At 56.3% G+C, this 18,868-nt stretch overlaps 1 protein-coding gene and 1 long non-coding RNA gene across 14 annotated transcripts in view; one reads left to right on the forward strand and one right to left on the reverse strand.

Annotated features, from left to right (window-relative positions):
* Positions 1-1,460: 1,460 nt before the first annotated feature.
* Positions 1,461-9,234, forward strand: LOC123386761. 3 transcript variants are annotated; one of them, XR_006601176.1, is made up of 4 exons: positions 1,461-1,601; positions 1,783-3,823; positions 7,954-8,754; positions 8,849-9,234. It is a non-coding gene; the product is annotated as an uncharacterized LOC123386761 (long non-coding RNA). The 3 variants fall into 3 exon arrangements; XR_006601175.1 differs by having other exon boundaries at positions 7,954-8,444; positions 8,695-9,234; XR_006601174.1 differs by having other exon boundaries at positions 8,263-9,234.
* TTLL1 (tubulin tyrosine ligase like 1) overlaps positions 4,936-18,868 on the reverse strand; it is a 30,667-nt gene continuing 16,734 nt past the window's right edge. For 7 of the 11 annotated variants that reach the window (XM_045062481.1, XM_045062480.1, XM_045062477.1 and 4 more), the window contains 6 exons: positions 18,243-18,351; positions 13,149-13,292; positions 11,085-11,171; positions 9,241-9,404; positions 5,681-5,734; positions 4,936-5,209 (listed from right to left, as the gene is read on the reverse strand). In XM_045062481.1, the coding sequence (XP_044918416.1) occupies positions 5,080-5,209; positions 5,681-5,734; positions 9,241-9,404; positions 11,085-11,171; positions 13,149-13,292; positions 18,243-18,351 (688 nt within the window). In that variant the 3' untranslated portion in view covers positions 4,936-5,079. Of the gene's footprint in view, positions 5,210-5,680; positions 5,735-5,778; positions 6,291-9,240; positions 9,405-11,084; positions 11,172-13,148; positions 13,293-18,242; positions 18,352-18,868 lie in introns of those variants that run through there. The other 4 variants (XM_045062473.1, XM_045062475.1, XM_045062474.1 and 1 more) reach the window with 4 other exon arrangements.

Genomic DNA, 18,868 nt, shown 5'->3' on the forward strand with positions numbered 1-18,868 from the left:
ACTCGTGGTTCATGGGTTCAGCCCCCGCGTCGGGCTCTGTGCTGACAGGTCAGAGCCTGGAGCCTGTTTCAGATTCTGCGTCTCCCTCTCTCTCCCTGCCCCTGCCCTGCTCACGCTCTGTCTCTCTCTCTCTCTCTCGCTTTCAAAAAAAAATAAACATTAAAAACATATTAAAAAAACACATCCCCCTCCCAAACGAGAAACAGGCAACAAAATCAGACGATGGCCCTGTTGCCTCAGGAAGGGTCCTGAAATGCCCTGAGGGCAGCACCTGTTTGATGACACAGTGGACACCTTGTGGGTGCCTGGTCACTGAGCAGAACCAGGTGCTGGGCCTGAAGACAAGCTGGCAGGGTGCCTGCAGCAGACCCTCCTCTGCCTCCCTGGCCTGCGGGAGGGTGACAGCCTGATGCTGGGGAGACCGAGGGCCAGGTGGCCTGGAGGAAGGCCCCCTGGGCTGGCCGGGAGAGGAGGCAGAGCTGGAAACAGGACCCAGAGGGAGGAAAGATGGCCCAGGCAGAGAAGAGTCATGTGGGTTTGGGGCTGGTGGACAGAGTGTGCACGGAGGGCTTCCTGAATCCCCCCAAGGACAAGAGGCTTGTAGAACCACCACACGCTGGGGAGAAATGGCTGTAATTCCGGAAAAATCCTGCTGGCTGGAGGGTGGAGCCTGACTGTCTGGGAGGGGGCTGCAGGCTGAGACCGGTGGGGGCTCTGGCAGGGGTCCAGGTGGGAGGCGGGGGGGGCGGGGGTTGAAAGGGGGGAGGGAGGGGAGGCTAAGTGAGGAGGCTGTCACCAGGCTTAGGGGCTGGGGGGGGGGGAGACTTTCACGAAGACATCTTCGTTCCCAGCTTCAGCACCCAGTTTGCCAAGTAGGCAAATGATGAACGTAGCCTGGGAAAAACCAAACAAATCAAACCAAGAATCATTGCGGGGGCGCCTGGGTGGCTCAGTCAGTTAAGCGTCTGAATCTTGATTTCTGCTCGGGCCATGATGTCACAGTTGGTGGCTCCAAGCGGACAGTGTGGGGCCTGCTTGGGATTCTCTCTCTCTCTCCCCCTCTCTCTCTGCCCCTCCCCCCCCGCCCCCCCCCCCTTGGGTGCACGCATACTCACTCTCTCTCTCTCAAAATAAACTTTAAACAAAAAAGAATCACGGTGAAAATGACCCTCAGACTTTGGGAAACTGCCCCCCCCCCTCCGCCGCAGTGCCCATCCAAAGGGAAATAATGGAAGCTGACAAGAAAGTGGCAAGTGCCATCTGGACGAATCCACGCGAGGACCACTGCTGGAGCCCCGGGCCCGGCCATGAGCCGCGTTTACAGCCGCTGTTCTCCCGGCCTGCTTCGGCCATCGCGCACTTCCCACCCTCCTGTGTTCCAGAAGCTCAGAGGAAACATCTGATGTCACTAATGGAACAGTCAACATGTGACAAATCTATTTAGCAGACACTCGCTCTCACCTAGCAACCCGGTCGTCGGCAAACTAAGCACCTCACTCCTGATGTGACCGGGCTGCCCTCCGTGCTCAGGCTGAGGTCACCGCTCCCCGCCAGGGACCGACTCCGCCCTTGTCCCGGATACACTGAGAGCAGAACCACAAGTAAGTGATTAGCCGGGTTGTAGGAACTCGTTGGGGGAAAGGCTGCGTGCAGGAGCCTGGAGCCAGGCCCGGGGGCCGCCCCCGCCCCGGGGTGAGCGGCCGCAGTCAGAGCCAGGACCCGGGGACCAGGGCCCTGCTTATTCCTGAAGCAAATATACTTAATCCCCTTTCTGCACGCTAGGAAGCGGAGGTCCCAAGATCCACCGGCTGACTGCCTTGGGACAAACTAATAAATGGCAGAGCCAGGCCTCAAGCCCAGGTCTGACTCAAACTCAAACTCAAACTCAAAGCCGCACCCGCCGTCAACACTGGACGTGACATCGAGGGCTGCACAGGACGCACATGCAAGTCCCGTCATTAAGGGGGAAGCTTCTCGGGCTTAAAGTGAACACCGCAGGCAACCCCCGCCCCCCCCCCCCAGTGCAATTCATCCGGATGCTGGTTTGATATTCACACTGTACCTCTCTTCCTTTCCGTCCTACCGCGTAAAAGGCCCTTTTCCCTAACACACGGGAGCGCACAGACACATGCGACACGACATCCAAGCCTGACGTGCGTTCACACCTGGGTACGGGAAAGATCCCGATCTCTTATGTCCTCGGGACAATAGCATGAGAACAGATCCTGTGACTAACACCGGAACCAAAAGGCAGGGGGGGAGTTCTAAAGATAGATTCAAGACGGTGACCGAAGCATCAGCAAACAGGTGTCCGGCAGGAAGGTCAAGTGAAAGGCTCTTACTAAAAGTAACCCACAGGGACGCCTGGGTGGCTCAGTCGGTTGAGCGTCCGACTTCGGCTCAGGTCATGATCTCACGGTTCGTGAGTTCGAGCCCCGCGTCGGGCTCTGTGCTGACCGCTCAGAGCCTGGATCCGGTTTCGGATTCTGTGTCTCCCTCTCTCTCTGCCCCTCCCCTGCTCTCAAAAAGAAATAAACTTAAAACAAATTAAGAAAAAAGTAACCCGTGTCTCAAAGTTAGAAAACGCGTCAGTCACTCTGCCCAACTGACTCAGGTGTTCCCGTGTCTTCCTGTGGGTCACTTAGCGTCCAGGGTGGCATCGTGTCCACACACCACATCTAGAGCTTGTCCTGGCTGATGGCCGCGGACAGTGCTTACCCCCCCACCCCCCAGGCCTGCGGCAAACCCAGATGCTGACGTCATGTAAGCCACGAGGCGGGAACCGTCTGGGCCCATCTGACAGACTCACCTACAAAACCCAAGTGACAGAAACGGGTCTCTTCCGACAGCACTGACAGACAAAGGCCTTCGTAAAGATAAATTACGGACAAGTATTTCCAGGGGCAGGTTTCCCTCAGAGTCAAGTGCAAGGGAAGGAAGCCAAGACGGCGGTCAGGTTCAGTGCCTCGCTTTGGCACAGCGGCAGGGGAGAGGGTCAGGTTTTGTTTTTAAGTTAGTGTGGTATTTTCAAAACGTGAACACCTCGTAAAAAACCAAATCACACGCCGAGGCTGGTACGCTCTGCGGAAGGGGCTGGTCTCCTCCACTTGTGAATCCATTCTTCCAGCTCTAATGAAATAGAATGGGGCGCTGGGGTTTATAAGCAACATGTATTTGGTTGTCACACGGTTCCTAAAAATACCCTTGTTAATTTGCTTTCCAGGAGCTACAGGGACATCATTTTGTTTTCACATTTCGTGTTGTTCCCAGTTCCTGAAATAGCTCCAGATAGCAAAGGTTGAAATGGGCGTTTTTCGGATTCGAACGAACCAGTTTGTGCTAAAGGCTGAGCGGTGGCTGGGGCTCCTGGGTGGCCTGGAGGGGGCTGGTTGCGGGAGGAACCACTCAGCGATCCCAGGGTTGGCACTTTCAGCCCCGCCCACACTGGGGAGGAGGTGGGGCTAAAGGGTGGAATCAATTCACCCATCAGTGGTCCACAGTTTAATCAGTCGGTACCATGTGAGGAAACCTTCATACACCCTGAACTATGGGATACGAACTACAGAATTCGGAGAGCTCCCGGGCTGGTGAACACACTGAGGCGGGGAGGCCGGTGCACCCGGGGAGGACACGGCCGCCCCCACCCCTTCCCCGCACACCTTGCCTTCTGCCTCGCTTTAGGGGGCTGACCTGGTGGCAGCCCCCATGATGAATCGGTAACGTACAGCGAAACTGTTTTCCTGAGTTCCGTGAGCCACTCCGGGAAATTAATCAAGCCCTCGGAGGGGTCTGAGAGGTGGTGGGAACCTCCAACTTACAGCAGGTAGGTCAGAAGTTGTGTGTGACATTCCCCGGGCACTCGCGGCCGCCCTAAAGCTAAAAAAGGAAATCACGAATGGTTACCTGATAGAGATCGCGGTCCGGCAGGACAGGAGGCTCCGTCAGTCTGCAACTGTTTTAACGATTTACAAGAAAAACAGGGCAAGCTCCAGAAACCTCGGAGCCTCCGAGCCTCCGTTTCCTGGAGCCCTAACGTCACCCTCCCCTCCAGAGTGATGTGGGGAACTAAGGCAAGAAGAAAATGTAGATAAAATTACGTGTCCTTGTAACCTGCAGCACACTGACAGATACCTGAGGCAAATACAGAGGAGAACATTCCTCCAGGAAGTCCCTAGGGTCTTAAGGTTAATGCTTTGCTTGCTGGAGGGAAAAAAACAATCTTAGCTTGACAATAGCAAAGGCTCAGGTATCCTAGGAATCCTCCTTCGCAAAGAGAGTCCTTTTGTTTTTTAAAAGTTTTAAATGTTTATTCATTTTTGAGAGAGAGGGGGCAGGGGAGGGGCAGGGAGAGAGGGAGACCCAGAATCGGAAGCAGGTTCCAGGCTCTGAGCTGCCAGCACAGAGCCCGACGCGGGGCTCGGGCTCAAGAACCGTGAGATCATGACCTGAGCCGAGGTCGGACGCTTCACCGAATGAGCCACCCAGGCGCCCCTGAAAGTCCTTTTGGAGGCCTCCCTTTGGCCTTCCCTCACCTCCCCTAACTCTGTGGTATAGAACCAGTCACGCCTCACGACCCCAGCGCAGCTTTCTGCCCAGGGTCCTGTCCACGTGCTTTAACAGAAGCACCTTTTCGCACCAAAGACGTCTCAAGAATTCTTTCTTGGCCGTGGGCCCCGGACCCCAACCGTCACTTCAAAAGCGCATCAGTGGGGGCGCGGGCGGGGCCGTCTCGCGGGACGTGGGCCCTTCACCCGTGGGATCCGACGCCATCTCCAGGCAGATGGTGTCAGAATTGAGTTAAATCGTGGGACACCCAGCACCAGCCGGAGACGCGCAGAATCGCTTGGGGTGGGAAAAAATCCCCCCCGTCTGGGGCCCGCAGTACCGTGCGAGAGTGACGGAGAAGCAGGGCCCCTCTCCCTCGCGAGACACCCCTTAACCTTTCAAAGAAGTGCCTTTATTTATTTACAGGGCTTACGAAAGGAAAAAAAGCTCTAGAAAAAAGGAAATTTCAAAATAGGCCCAGGTGCGGGGAGCATTTGGGAGGGTCGGGCTGCGGTCTTCTGCGCCTCCTGGTGGTCACTTCCAGGTTGTGAGGACGGTTCTCCCCGAGTCTCTCGATCGGCCCCCTCTGGGCCCCAGCGACTGGCCCTGGCGACTTCTCAGCTCCCGGTCGGCCCCGTCGCCCTGCGCCAGCTCTTCGTCATAGCTGCAAACAGAGGGACATCTTCAGGGTCCAGCAGCAGCAATGCCACGCACGGCCACCGGCCGCTGAGCGGCGGCGTGGCGAATCCCGCAGCAGCCAGGGAAGCGGCCCGGCCCCCACCCTGCGCTCCCCCAGCCCACCAAACCCTGCCCGAGGCCACAGAGCGCAGGCGTGCTGCCTTGTTAAACTGTTTTCAGGAACAGCTGACATCTTATAAAAGGCTACCAGATGGAACGGCGCAATGACCCCAAGGGACACATGAGTGAGACACCAGGGTGGTGAGGGAGAAAGCTGACGTCCGGAAATATTTTTACGCACAGCATCGGGGGCAGGTTATGACTGACCCAGGTTGAGATCGGGAACGGGGTGTGAATGACCCACCCGGGAGGAGGGGGCCAGGACAGGGAGAGGCTCACAAGAAAGCAGGGCCCTCCCAAGAAAGGCTAGATCCCGCCTCCACCAGCCTCGACTTACCTGCCCCTCTCCATTAACATTCGCGCACCAGGCCTGTGTAGGAAAGCGCATGATCTGTGTAGGAAACAGAGCCTGGGCTTTCGCCTTGGAAAGAACTGAGCTGGGACCCTGGACGCGCCCGCCCGATGATGACATCTATCGGGGCAGTCCCTGGCCCCTCTCGCCACGATGAGCCCCTCTTACGGGGTCCGTGAGGGTGGAGAAACCCCACTGCACCGCTTGCCGGCCCTGGCAGGTGCAGGCTCTGGCGAACGAGGTCTCCTACCCCCACCGTGACTTCACATCACCCTCCTGACTCAGAACAGCGGGCCTTATGATCCCCACTTTCTGTATGCTGTGAAACCTCGTTCACGGGGGTCATTTGGTGGCCACGCCCTGACCGAGGACCCTCTGTGATAAGCAGACATTCGTGCCAAATGCGACAGGGACTAAGATGCTGAGTTATGTCGCGTTGGCTGAATTTTGCTCACTTTGGGAAAAGGGTCTATTTCTGTTAAATAACTGTTTATTCCCAGAATCAGAACCTGCACGTCGAGTGTGGTGAGGGACGGAAGCTTCTCAAGCTGCAGAACACAGTCTCTGCATCGTGCTTCTGGTGGCAAACTGGGGGCTGAGAAGGAAGGGCAAGGAGGCGGAAGGCCAGTTTGTTGGGCTTCTCTCTGTCGGGATGGGGATCAGGGCAACAACGGCGGACCCCCGTCTCCCCCGTCTCCCTAAGGAGAGATGATGCCGAGGGGAGGACTCCCCAGGGACGCCGGAGGGTCCGCCTGTGGGGGGTCCTCCCAGGAAGCCTCCCGGGCCCCTCTCCACCCCAGGGACTGCTAGAGCCCCTGGACGCCCCGTCCGCATGTCAGCACCCACCCGTTGGCACCTGCTGCCGGTTCTGTGCCTGTGCTGCTGACCTAAAGGCCGGAGGGACCCCATCCACCTGGCTCGCAGTTGCCCCAGCACCTCGCTCTGGGGCGGGTGTGCAATGAGAAGGTACTGAATGATGGGGGGGGAGACCCACACAGGGATTACCAGTCTCACTGTGCATTTGTGCTGGTGTGTGCAGCTTGCAAACATGACAGAAACAAGCATTTGGCAAGCAGCTGGCATCTGGGACGAGCTGTTCCCAGGGGCGGGATGGCCCCCGATGGAGCTAATGTGGAGGAGAATCAGGCAGGAGGGTTTTCAAGGGCCCCCTCCCATTCTAGCAGGCTTTCCTCCTGGCTTTTTTTTTTTCTTTTTTTTTTAGCTGACTTATTTTGAGAGAGGGAGAGAGACTGAGAGAGCTCGCACAGCAGGGGAGGGACAGCGGGAGAAGGAAAGAGAAAATCCCAAGCGGGCTCTGTGCCGGCAGCTTGGAGCCCAGTGCAGGGCTCGATCCCACGAACTGCAAAATCGTGACCTGATATGAAATCCAGAGTTGGTTGCCCAACCGACTGAGCCACCCAGGCGCCCCTCCCCCTGGCTTTTTGACAAGTGGATGGCAGTCATCGGCAGGGTTCAGGCAGTGTTTTAAAGCCTGTACGAGTATACCCAGCACCTTCAGACCTGGGCCTGGAGGCCGCAGGTACAGAGGGCGGGGCCTCATGGCTTGAAGGCCAATCAGGGTGACGAGAGCGCCTATTTCTGGGGGCCGGCGGCAGCAGCAGCCCTGTGACCCTGGGGCAGTTAACTGGCACCCCGGCTTCCTCCTCCTCCTGCCGGCACCCCCGGAGGACGGCTGGGAACAACACTCCAGGAAAGCAGAGCACCTAGCTGGGCAGGAAGCCGGGGCCCGCCCTCCTGCTGCGGGAGGGAGGCCGAGGCTGTGAGCCACAAACAGGATTCCTGCCTATGAGGTCATCTGAAGCACAGGGAGCAGTCCTGAATGGAAGCGTCTGGAACTATCAGCTCTGTGCTGGAGCCTTCCTTACATATGGGGTGGGGTGAGGGCAGCTGAGTGGGTTGGTGGGGGGCGGGGGGGTCACCTCTGTCTCTTCACCTAACCGCAGGGAGGCTCTGACCTCCGCACCTTCAACAGGGAGCAGAGTGCCGCCCTGCCCCTCGGGCTCCCGGCAGCCCCGCCACCCACCACCCTGGGCTGGTAGCTCGCGGATCCGGATCCGGGTCCCTCACGCTGCTGGCGAGAGGCAAGACTCCTCCCCACGCTCTGCCCCCACCTGTCTCAGAGGCTGTCGGGGCTCAGCCCCCGTCTCCTCCATGTCACCCTGCACGTCCCTCGCTGCCACTCCCAGAGGCCCCACACACGCTCCAGTCTGACCCTCCCCTCCAAACTCTTCCTTCAGGCCCTGCACTCAGACCAGGCAGCTGACCGGGGCTGGAGAAAACGGTCAAGGGCACCGAGCGCTCGCGCTTGAAGCTCCCCTCCGCCGCCCTTGGAGGCTCCACGCTCTTCTCTGCGGAGCTGACCTTCCACCCTCCCCTGTACCGCTCGCCCATCATCAACACCAGGCAGGGCAGAGGCTCTGCGGTCCAAGCCCCCGCGCCCGCAGCGCCTCCAACTGGGGGCCTGGGACCTTGTGCTGAGAGAAGTTCACTACAAATTTCTTCCCTTGTTTTCTTGAAACATTAAACACCCGTTTTTACTTTCACAGAAATACATAACGTGAACCTGACATACGGGCCCCTTCCAGTTCGGGACACTATCTCCCTTTCTCTCCGGCTCCCTTCCACACCTCACGGCCTGTGGCGGCAACATCCGTGTGGACAAGCTGATGCGCAGCCCTCCACATTTCTGGGCTCGCCCACGCTCACGGAGGCAGCCCGACACACAGACGTACGTCCATGCTGGGGTGGGGGCTGAGGCCACTGCCCATTTAACAAGGATTCTGGGATGCGCTTTCCTCCCTCAGCGTCCCCGGCCCCACGGCAGAGCTCCTGGGCCACGTTTCAGTGGCCACCCACCACCCCGTGGTACGAACGAGTGGTACTTCACGTATCCACTGCCCTCCTGACGCTGCTCCCACTTTTTGTCACTGCCGATGGGCCACACCACCTCTCTAAACCTTTGTTTCCGCATGCCTAAGGTGGAGCTAATGACGACACTGACCTCAGGAGGGTGCTGGGGGAACGAAGCATGGGAACACGTGAGTAAAGGCCTTGGCAGTTTCTGGCATGTGGTCAGCCCTCAACTGCCTGCTACTATTGTTACCATTTCTTGTCCTTCCCTCTGTACAACAGCCCCACTCAAAAGGCGCACAAACTGAGGCTCAAAGAGTTGCAGAGTTCCTCAATGTCATCCAGCTCCAAGTGGTGAGGCCTGGGTGCGAGCTGGGCCCGGGGGGGGGGGGGGGTGGAGGTAAGCCACAGAGATCTCCTGTTCCCACCTTACAAGGTGCCCAGCATGTGGCAAATGCTTCATGAATAATTATCAAACAAAAGGCCTAGACAAACACCTAGTTTAATACCCGTTTTTTCGCTACCACGTGATCTATCCCGGAACACCGTTAGTAAAAGAAATGCTCGGCCCAAACAAGGCAAGTCCACACACAACCAGAAAATCCAGGCTGGGCCTTGCCACCCCTCCGTCTGACACACGCGAGGACGGCTGCCCGGTCTGCACGCCAACTTACAGAATTTCGTAATTGCCAAGAACTTCCTTCGGGGGTGATTTGTTCCATTTACAGTCTGGAATCTCGCCATTAGGGACTGCGATATTGAGGGTGTCATTGATCAGGTTATACTTAAGGATTCGGTCATTGGCGGTGCTGGAGGTGAGAGACGGGGACGCGTTCACCTACGAGAGGAAAGGAATCACTCTTCACGTGGATCACTGGCTCCTTTGGCATGAACACACACACTGCAGAGGAAAACGCTGGCTACCGCGCCTTTTAGGCAAAACTGTCAATTCGTCCCCTTAACGTATAGTATCTTTAGGCACCTTGTATAGGAAGCGTTTTAGGATCCTACTTGCATCAGCTGTTAGACGAAATATAAAAAGTCAGACACAGGTTGGGATTACGACCTACAAATCGCTCAGCGCACAGATAGAAATGTTGAGTGAATGCAGATCATAAACCTAACCTCCGTGTCTACCTGTGTGGACACTCTACCCCAAGTATTGGAAGCCACTCAGAGCTTTGCTAGAATCAGCAAACCCAATTACCCTAAGTAGCATCGTGGGGTTGAAGTAAAAAGTCATGTGTCCCCGGGGCGCCTGGGTGGCTCAGTTGGTTAAGCGTCCGACTTCGGCTCGGGTCATGATCTCACGGTTTGTGGATTCAAGCCCCACGTCGGGCTCTGTGCTACCAGCTGGGAGCCTGAAGCCTGCCTCTGATTCTGTGTCTCCCTCTCTCTCTGCCCCTCCCCTGCTCATTCTCTCTCTCTCTCTCTCTCTCTCTCTCTCTCAAAAATAAATAATAAAGATTAAAAAAAATTAAAGAAAAAAAAAAGGAATGCGTCCCCTCTGCTCCGCCTTTTAAGCAATCTCAACACCCAACGTGGGGCTCGAACTCACAACCCCGAGATCAAGAGTCGCGTGTTCCACTGAATGGGCCAGTCGGGCGTCCCCAGTGGGCCCCTTTTTGGCGAAGAGAGTAATACCTCACCAATAAAGCAATATTCTGACAAATGGAACCCATCTGATAAACGGAAGGTTAGTCCCCTAAGGCCTCTGAGGAGCTAAGCAACGTCGAGTCCTCAGGTTAAAATGCACGGACTGGGTGGAGAGTCCTGCAGGCCCTCAGTCACCAGCTATTTACTCCACTTCAGGCACAGCTGTAATGACCTTGGTTAGCTGCTTCCTCAGGCCACGGCAGAGTGGAGGCAAAAACCTGCAAGTTACTCGGGTTTCTCCCAAACAGTCAGGCCGTGTCTTCGTGCTGCTGGTAGGGCATCCAACGTATACAGTCAAAGGGGCTGCATGAACCTCAGGCGCCCTTGAAATTACCACTGTAGCATATCATCATGCCCTAATTATCATAAATAGGCTACAATTAAGGTCTGTTATGTTAGAAGGAGTATTCGTCACATTCACAATTAAGGTCCTGGCTCATCAAGGAAAGCTTGACTGCCATTCAAGTGAGTCGCTTTAAAATGGAAAAAAAGGGCTCTGTAGCGCAATGGCTAGCGCACTGAACTTCTCAAATGGAAAAACAGAGCACGTAAATATTTTACACACGCGTCTGTCGATCTCTCTACATATCTGTGTATGTCTCTGCACACGCGGGTTGGGCAGCGTAAGAAGTAACCCGGGAAGAGCTATTTTGGAAGTTTGCTCTCTGATAACCTGACTCTTCCGGCAGCTTCCCGCAGGGACGGCTCCCACTGTCCACCATCAGCAAACTTGTCCGACCTGCCCGTCTGTCCCCGTCACCTTCCAGAGCCTCACGTGCCCCGGCCCTGCCGCCTGGCCTGAGAGACGGGGCAGAGGCAGTCGGGAGGGCGACCGGCCACACGCGCTCCTGCGGGCGGTTACCTCAATCAGCCAGGGCTTCAGCTTGTCGTCGATGATGATGTCATAGCCATAGCACTCGAAGCAGTGTTTGTCGTTGTTCATCACCGGCTGTAAGACAGGAACTAGCGTCTTGTACAGCCAACCTCGGGGGGGGCCCGGCTGGGACCGCCGCCCCGGACACACAGCAGGTCACGGGGCAGGACCTCCTCGCGGTCCCGACGTAGCGTGCGGGGTCTCACCACCAAGATCAGCGCTCCCCACCTCCACCCCCAGTGCCGCCTCCCATCCTTCCCCGGCTCCTCCCACAGGACCCAGACTCGGAAACCTCCCTCGGCCTCTGAGGGCACTTCCTGAAGCGATTACCGGTGTCTCCGGGTCTCGCTCATCAGAGGCTTGATCAAAGCAACCATGTGTCTGCTGGCATGGGACTGTCCTCAGAGTGGACAGAAGCCCAGCTCCAGAGTCCAGGCCTGTGCAACCTCGTCACAGGCCCTTCTCAGGTCCTTAGGGATGCGGGCTGCCAGGCTACGAACCTCCGTTCTCTTTGACAAGCCAATCCGTTTACTAAAAATTTGGGGACTTTCTTTTTAACTTTTTTTGTTCCATTTTTATTTTAAAAACTTTTATATGTTTATTTATTTTTGAGAGAGAGAGAGAGAGACGGAGCATGAGCGGGGAGGGGCAGAGAGAGGGAGACACAGAGCCCCAAGCAGGCTCCAGGCTCTGAGCCGTCAGCACAGAGCCCGACGCGGGGCTCAAACCCACAAACCACGAGATCCTGATCTGAGCTGAAGTCCGACGCTTAACCCACTGAGCCACCCGGGTGCCCCTCTTTTTAACTTTCAATTCCACTTTATAAACCGTTCTCCAGGTACATAAAAAACCCTGCCAGCCGCTCGCTTACAATGCAGGTCCCCAGGCCCCACCGAGGCTGCGTGGATGAAAACCTGTGGGAAGGCCTAGCAAGCAGCCATGTCACATACACCTGGGGACCCTGCTGCCCCCCACAGTGAGTAAAGCCCACAGACACAGCAGTGAGGCCTTCTCACACATTAGCGGGCGTGTGGACTCTACTTCAAACACTGGATCTAGAACCAAAAACTCCTGAGGGGGACACAGGCCAGTCCAGCCTCACTCACTGGAGGAAAACTAGGCTGGGGCGGCAGAGGCTGGTTTCCCAGGGGAGTCAGTGGGCCCGCATCTTGCCAGGGAGTGGTCCTACCCCGGCCACTGCCCACACCACCGTCCCAGCAGCCCGTGCAGGACAGGAGGTTGCTAGCTCCCCCGGCCCCCACCCCACTGTCTCCTGGTTTCCCAGAGACGGCCTCCGAGGCTCAGAGGGGCCGGAGCACCCTCCACGGGACGTGCCGCCTACTCTCTGGGCCGGGCCGAGCGCCCTCGGGCATCACACCCACTGGGCCTGTCTGCTGGGAGCCCCCTCGGCAGGCCTGGGCCCCAACGCCTGTCCCCGCGCTTCCCCATTCTGGGGCCGGGCCTCCCTTTTGCTTCTGAGTCACGGGGTGATGAGCATCTGGGAGCCCACATGTGAAGCTCGGGGCACAGCCGCCCGCGCACCAGTGGCCTGCTGTTCATTCCTTCCCGTTCCCTCAAAACCAGCCGCACACCTGCTTCGGCACAGCAAAACAAGACACCGACGGGGACTGCGAGCCAGCCAATGAGGACCACGTTTGGGACAACAGGGAGGCGGGTTTCTAGCACCCCGACGTCCATGACGCCACAGAGCGGGAGGCCCAAACTCGAGGAGGCCACCGCGAGTCCACCTCTGACCAGCAGCTTAGGCCAAAACACGCCCCCTCGATCCGATGGCACGGACGGGCTGCAGGGGACACCGGCAGGACTCGCCTGGGCCGGCGGCTGCCGCGGGAGGCCCGGCAGCCGGTACGCCCTGGGCGGCACCCGGCCGGAAGCTGGCCCCTCTCCCTCCGCCAAGCTGCCCCGGCCTCTGGCAGACGTGTGGCCACGCGGGAGGTGGGCCCGTAAAGGCGAGTCTCCGTAGCCAAAGAACCAGCAGCCCTCCCCGCCCCGCTCGGTGGCTCCCGGGCCCGGCCCCTGCCCTTCCCTCACCGCCACGGCCTTCAGCGACTGCACGATGATCCAGTGGATCTCGTCGAACAGCTTGCCGGTCACCTCCTTGCCTCGGGTGCTCTCCAGGTACAGCCGCAGGTTGTTCACCGTCCACTTGCCCCCGTGGATGTGGTTGTAGTCCTCCTGGCGACGGGAAAGGACACGGGGCCCCAGGCAATGCACCCCGAGGACCCCAGCACTTGCTCTCTCACCCTAGGACGGTGCTGGGTGCTCCTGCCCCGTGAGGACCTGGCCCTCCTATGCGGCGCTTGGTTCAAAATACCCACCTGTGGGCGCCTGGGGGGCTCAGTCGGTTAAGTGCCAGACTTTGGCTCAGGCCGTGATCTCACAGTTCGTGGGTTCGAGCCCCGCGTCGGGCTCTGTGCTGACGGCTCGGAGCCTGGAGCCTGCTTGGGATTCTGTGTCTCCCTCGCTCTCTGCCCCTCCCATACTCGTGCTCTGTCTCTCTCAAAAATTAAAAAAAAAATAAAATAAAATACCCATCTCTGGGCGCCTGGGGGGCTCAGTCGGTTAAGTGCCCGACTCTTGGTTTCTGCTCAGGTCACAATCTCAGGATTCACGAGTTCGAGCCCCACATTGAGCTCTGTGCCAACAGTGCAGAACCTATTTGGGATTCCCTCTCCTTTCTCTCTGCCCCATCCCACTCGTGCTCTCTCGCAAAATAAACTTTAAAAAAAAATTAAAAAAAAAAAAGAACCACCACCTCTGTAGTTCACTCATAATTAGCAATTCATACCCTGCAATGAGGGTGGAGTATGTCACCCAGACCCCCCTTCAAGATCACGACACTCACTCTTCTGGCGGAGACCCTCGCTGGGAGCTGCCCTTGGCTAAGGGGAGCAGAACAGTCCAAGGTCACGCCCGCCCCAGCGGCCCGTAGTCCGTGACGGGCTGATGCCAGGGAATCTCGGTCCCTGCTGCAGCTGCGCCCCAGCTCGACCCTCCCTCTGCCCTGTCCTCACCCCCCTTCCCTCCCCATGTTGCCCCAGCAAACCCCCCATGCACTCATCTCTGCCTCCGAGTCTGCTTCCAGAGAACCCAACCTGAGACAGGCCGGTGCCAGGCACCGTGGTCCAAGAGCACCCCACAACTGGTCACAACATCCCGTCTGCGCGTAAGAGGGCTCGGGCTCGCGGAGGTTACCTGACCTGCCCAGGGTTCCACGCAGGCTGTGAGGGAGCTGGGACCCGAGCCTGGCTTTCCCACCCCCCATCCAGAGCGCTCTCTATTTCTCTGACTCTAAACATGAAATCTCTACCCCACTCCTCTTTTTTTGGAGGCAAAAAGCTAAAAATCCCGAAGTACATCTGGAGGTTGTGAGGCTAGGTTTCACTCTCCTAAATAAAAAGTTGAGAACTTTTGAAAAGAAAACCAGCCTAAGAAAGGACAAACACCACTGACTCAAAACGGACTTGGTTTTCATAGAAAAACAGAATTAACCACATTAAAAAAAATACCTTTTGAGGTCAGAGACACATTTACACGTCAGTTTCACTCAGATACCTTCAAAGACGAGCTACGCAAGCATGTTCACCTCAAATGGTCTCTCTAATAACTCAGCGTCTGTACCCCAAAAACAGGGACTCGGAGAAGTTACAGGGAAGCCAGGCTACCTGCCCACCCACACCTTCCTTTTTCCAGTTACAGATTCTCACTAGCAAGGAAAGTTTACTTAAAAGATAAAGTTCTGGGGCGCCTGGGTGACTTAGTCGGTTAAGCGTCCGACTTCAGCTCAGGTCGTGATCTTGCGGTCCGTGAGTTCGAGTCCCGTGTCGGGCTCTGTGCTGACGGCTCAGAGCCTGGAGCCTGCTTTGGATTCTGTGTCTCCCTCTCTCTTTACCCCCCCTCCCGCCCCCACTCGCCCTCAAAAAAATAAATAAATAAACAGGGGCGCCTGGGTGGCTCAGTTGGTTAAGCGGCCGACTTCGGCTCAGGTCATGATCTCACGGTCCGTGAGTTTGAGCCCCGCGTCGGGCTCTGTGCTGACAGCTCAGAGCCTGGAGCCTGTTTCAGATTCTGTGTCTCCCTCTCTCTGACCCACCCCTGTTCATGCTTTGTCTCTCTCTGTCTCAAAAATAAAAACGTTAAAAAATTTTTCTTTAAATAAATAAACATTAAAAAAAGAAATTAAAAAAAAAAGATAAAAGTTCTAAACATACAGAGTATACACGGCAAAACACTGTCTTCCACAAGCACAGACCTAAAAAGCGAGGAAATGTGTCCTGCTGTTAGGACTGTAGCAACACTAGTTTATCAGATTTACTCCAGGACACTCTATCAAATCAATCTGCAAATACTGCCCATGTCGGGATGCACCCCTGATCTCTCCATCCCCTTCTCTGCCTGCTGGATTGATCCCGCCTCCCAGTGCCCCCCGCCCCATACTCCTGCACCCCCTCTGCAGCCCTGCAGCCTCCCTTATCATCAGTCTTCTGTGATCTGCCTCCCCTGCTGGTCTCTGAGCCTCCTGAGGGCAGGCTGTCCAAGGGCATCTCTGTCCCAGGTGTCGGGCTATGCTCTGCACCCAAGGACACTCGGGAGATGCAGCCGTGGACTGCTTGACGTGTCAGCGTCCCGTGTAACATCTGTCCTTCATGCGATTCTGAATCGGAGCCACGTGAGGCTACCAGCAAGTAGTCTCCTCAGAGGAAGGACTTCCTCACGTTAAAAAGCTAAGCATTTACCAACAGAACCGACAGGGACGGCACAGAGGCTTCTGGAACACTGCAACGATGCCAAGCTAAGGTCCTGCCTTCTGCTCTCTCCTTCCACGGATTAAAAAAAAAATGACTTCTGTTTCTTATTGATGCAGCAGTGACTCAGCTGACTGGTGTCCTGAGAAGGCCCATCAAATGGAGCCTTCCCAATGTCAGTGTGGCCCTGCAATCCACGGGGGGGTTGGGGCAGGCCAACATATTCTGCACTGTCCTCAGAAACCAAGAGGACTGGAGGCTGGTCACTGGCCACACCCACACCCACTGGCCACACCCACACCCAGGCCTCACTAACTTGGCTACAAAGGGCCTGATGTCATTGCTCAGCTTTCTCCAAACGGCTGCGTCCCCTGAAAACTCATTTTCCCAATTCATTTTTTTTTTCAAGATTTTATTTTATTTTTTACATTTTTTTTGATGTTTATTTTTTGAGAGAGAGAGAGACTCAGAGTGTGAGCGGGAGAGGGGCAGAGAGAGAGGGAGACACAGAATCCCAAGCAGGCTCCAGGCTCCGAGCTGTCAGCACAGAGCCCGACACGGGGCTCGAACCCACGAACCGTGAGATCATGACCTGAGCTGAAGTCGGACGCTTAACCGACTGAGCCACCCAGGCACTCCAAGATTTTATTAAGTAATCTCTACACCCAACGTGGGGCTCGGACTTAAACCCGGAGATCAAGAGTCTCACACTCCACTTAACTGAGCCGGCCAGGCGTCTCCGTTGTTCCAATTCTTCTGAATAAAGTTCTGGCCAAGCCATCCTTTCTCCTCTAATCTTGACCATGTAACAGTGATGCTCAGAAGTTTGCTCTCAGGGAAACCCGAGGGACAGTGAACCAGGGCTGGCCTCACACAGAAGACCGTCAAGGCCCTCAGTAAATGGTGGCCATTGTCATTTCATTACCAGCAAGGTAATACCAGGGCTCTGTTTGCAGATGAGGAGGCCCAGGGAGGCCGTGTGACTTGCCCAAGTCACACAGAGAGAAGTGACAGACGGGGGACTGAGCCCATGCTGCTCTGAACAAACCCTTCAGTAGGTGACTCAGAAAAGCTTGGTTTGGGAGCGTCTAGCTGGCTCAGTCGGAAGAGCATGCCACCTTTTTTTTTAATATATTGTTTTTAATGTTTATTTGTTTTCGTGGGAGAGAGACAGAGCCTGAGCGGGGGAGGGCCAGAGACAGAGACGGAGACACAGAATCCAAAGCGGGCTCCAGGTTCCAAGCTGTCAGCACAGAGACTGACCCAGGGCTCAAACCCACAAACTGCAAGATCGTGACCTAAGCCAAAGTTGAATGATTAACCAACTGAGCCACCCAGGTGCCCCAAGAGCCTACAACTATTAATCTTGGGGTCATGTGAGCCCCCCAGTGGGCATAGAGATTACTAAAACAATAAACTTAAAAAAAAAAAAAAAGAAAGAAAGAAAAAGAAGCTTGTTTTCTATCAATGCTTACCCTCTTTCCACTCCAATTATACAAAAAGGACCAGGATACTCAAGGCCTCCAATCAAGCAAGATCCAAACAGAAGAGTCTTTCATAAAGAAATGAGACCTTCAGAACATTTTTGTTAGGACCAGATTAAAGCCCCAAAGCCCACACAGAACCGACAAGGTCCTGGGGCCCGGCCTCGCTGGCCTCACCAGGTACCTCTAACTCCACCACCCTCGGTCTGGGGGCTCCAGCCACCCTGGCCGTCTCTCAGCTCCTGCAACGCTCCTTCCTGCCACGGGATCCCGGCACAGGCTGTACCCTCTGCTAGAACGTTCCTTCCCCACCTCCACCCGGGGAACCCCCGCTTATACTTCAGGTCTCTGCTTGAGCATTTCTGCACACGGAAGCCTCTCCGGCCACCTGGACCAGGGACTTCATTCCATGCTCTTCCGGATCTGCGTCCCCTAGCTTGAGAGCACGCGGCTCAGTTTGTGATGACACATTCACCACTGTGATTACTTGACGGCCGTCTTCCCCTACGGGCCAGGCTCCGTGAGTGGGGACCATCAACGTAGCCCTGGCCACTCAGCACGAGACCAACCCAGACAGGTGCTCAGGGAGACTTTGCTGAACGAATGGCCACGCAGGAGCCCTCTCGTGAATCCTTCCGCCACCCCCATGAGGGGGTAACGGGATCTCCTTTCACAAATGGAGAAACCGAGGCTCCGAGAGTTCCAACGGACGCGCCCACGGCCATGGAACCAGAAGGGCTGATGTGCCAGGTCCTTAAAGCTCCCACCCCTCACGAGTGCCAGGGCATCTGGAATCCGGCTCCCGGACCCGCTTCGCCCGCGCACGCAAAAAGAAGGAGAGAGAAACCCACAAAAGCAGCCCATTTCCGTAAGCTGCAGCGAAGGGACGCACTCACCCCGTGCTTCTGGATGGCGACGTTGGTGAGATGAACAAACATGTTGTCCAGCTCGCTGGTGCTTGGGGTGTACTTCACCGTGCAGAAGCGGCAGAATCCAAGTTTATACCTGCGTGGGAATTCAGACCACTTCAGCACGCTGAGGAGATGCACAGATAAGACCGAACACTTTGTTCTCTTACAAGAGCCGCTTTTTGGAGCATCTGGGGGACTCAGCCGGTCAGGCGTCCGACCTCAGCTCAGGCCAAGATCTCACGGTTCGCGGCTTCGAGCCCCGCGTCGAGCTCTGTGCTGACCGCTCGGAGTCTGGAGCCTGCTTCGGGTCCTGTGTCTCCCTGCTCTCTCTGCCCCTCCCCTGCTCACGCTCTTTCTCTCATAAATAAACATTAAAAAAAATAATAGAAAGACCTGCTTTTTGATTTAGGCCGTTAAAAGAGCTGCTTTTTCATTTTTTACGGTTCTTTTCTTTGAACGGTCATGCTAAGGTACAATTCCTAGGCCACAGGACTCCCCCACCTAAAGCGTATGACTCAGTGGTCCTCGGTATACTGAGATCTGTGGGGCCACTACCACGATCGAGAAACCCTGTGACCGCCAGCCGTCACCCCCCACGCCGCTAATCTACT

The sequence above is a fragment of the Felis catus genome, chromosome B4 (genome assembly GCF_018350175.1).
Source record: "Felis catus isolate Fca126 chromosome B4, F.catus_Fca126_mat1.0, whole genome shotgun sequence".
Classification (NCBI taxonomy): Eukaryota; Metazoa; Chordata; class Mammalia; order Carnivora; family Felidae; genus Felis; species Felis catus.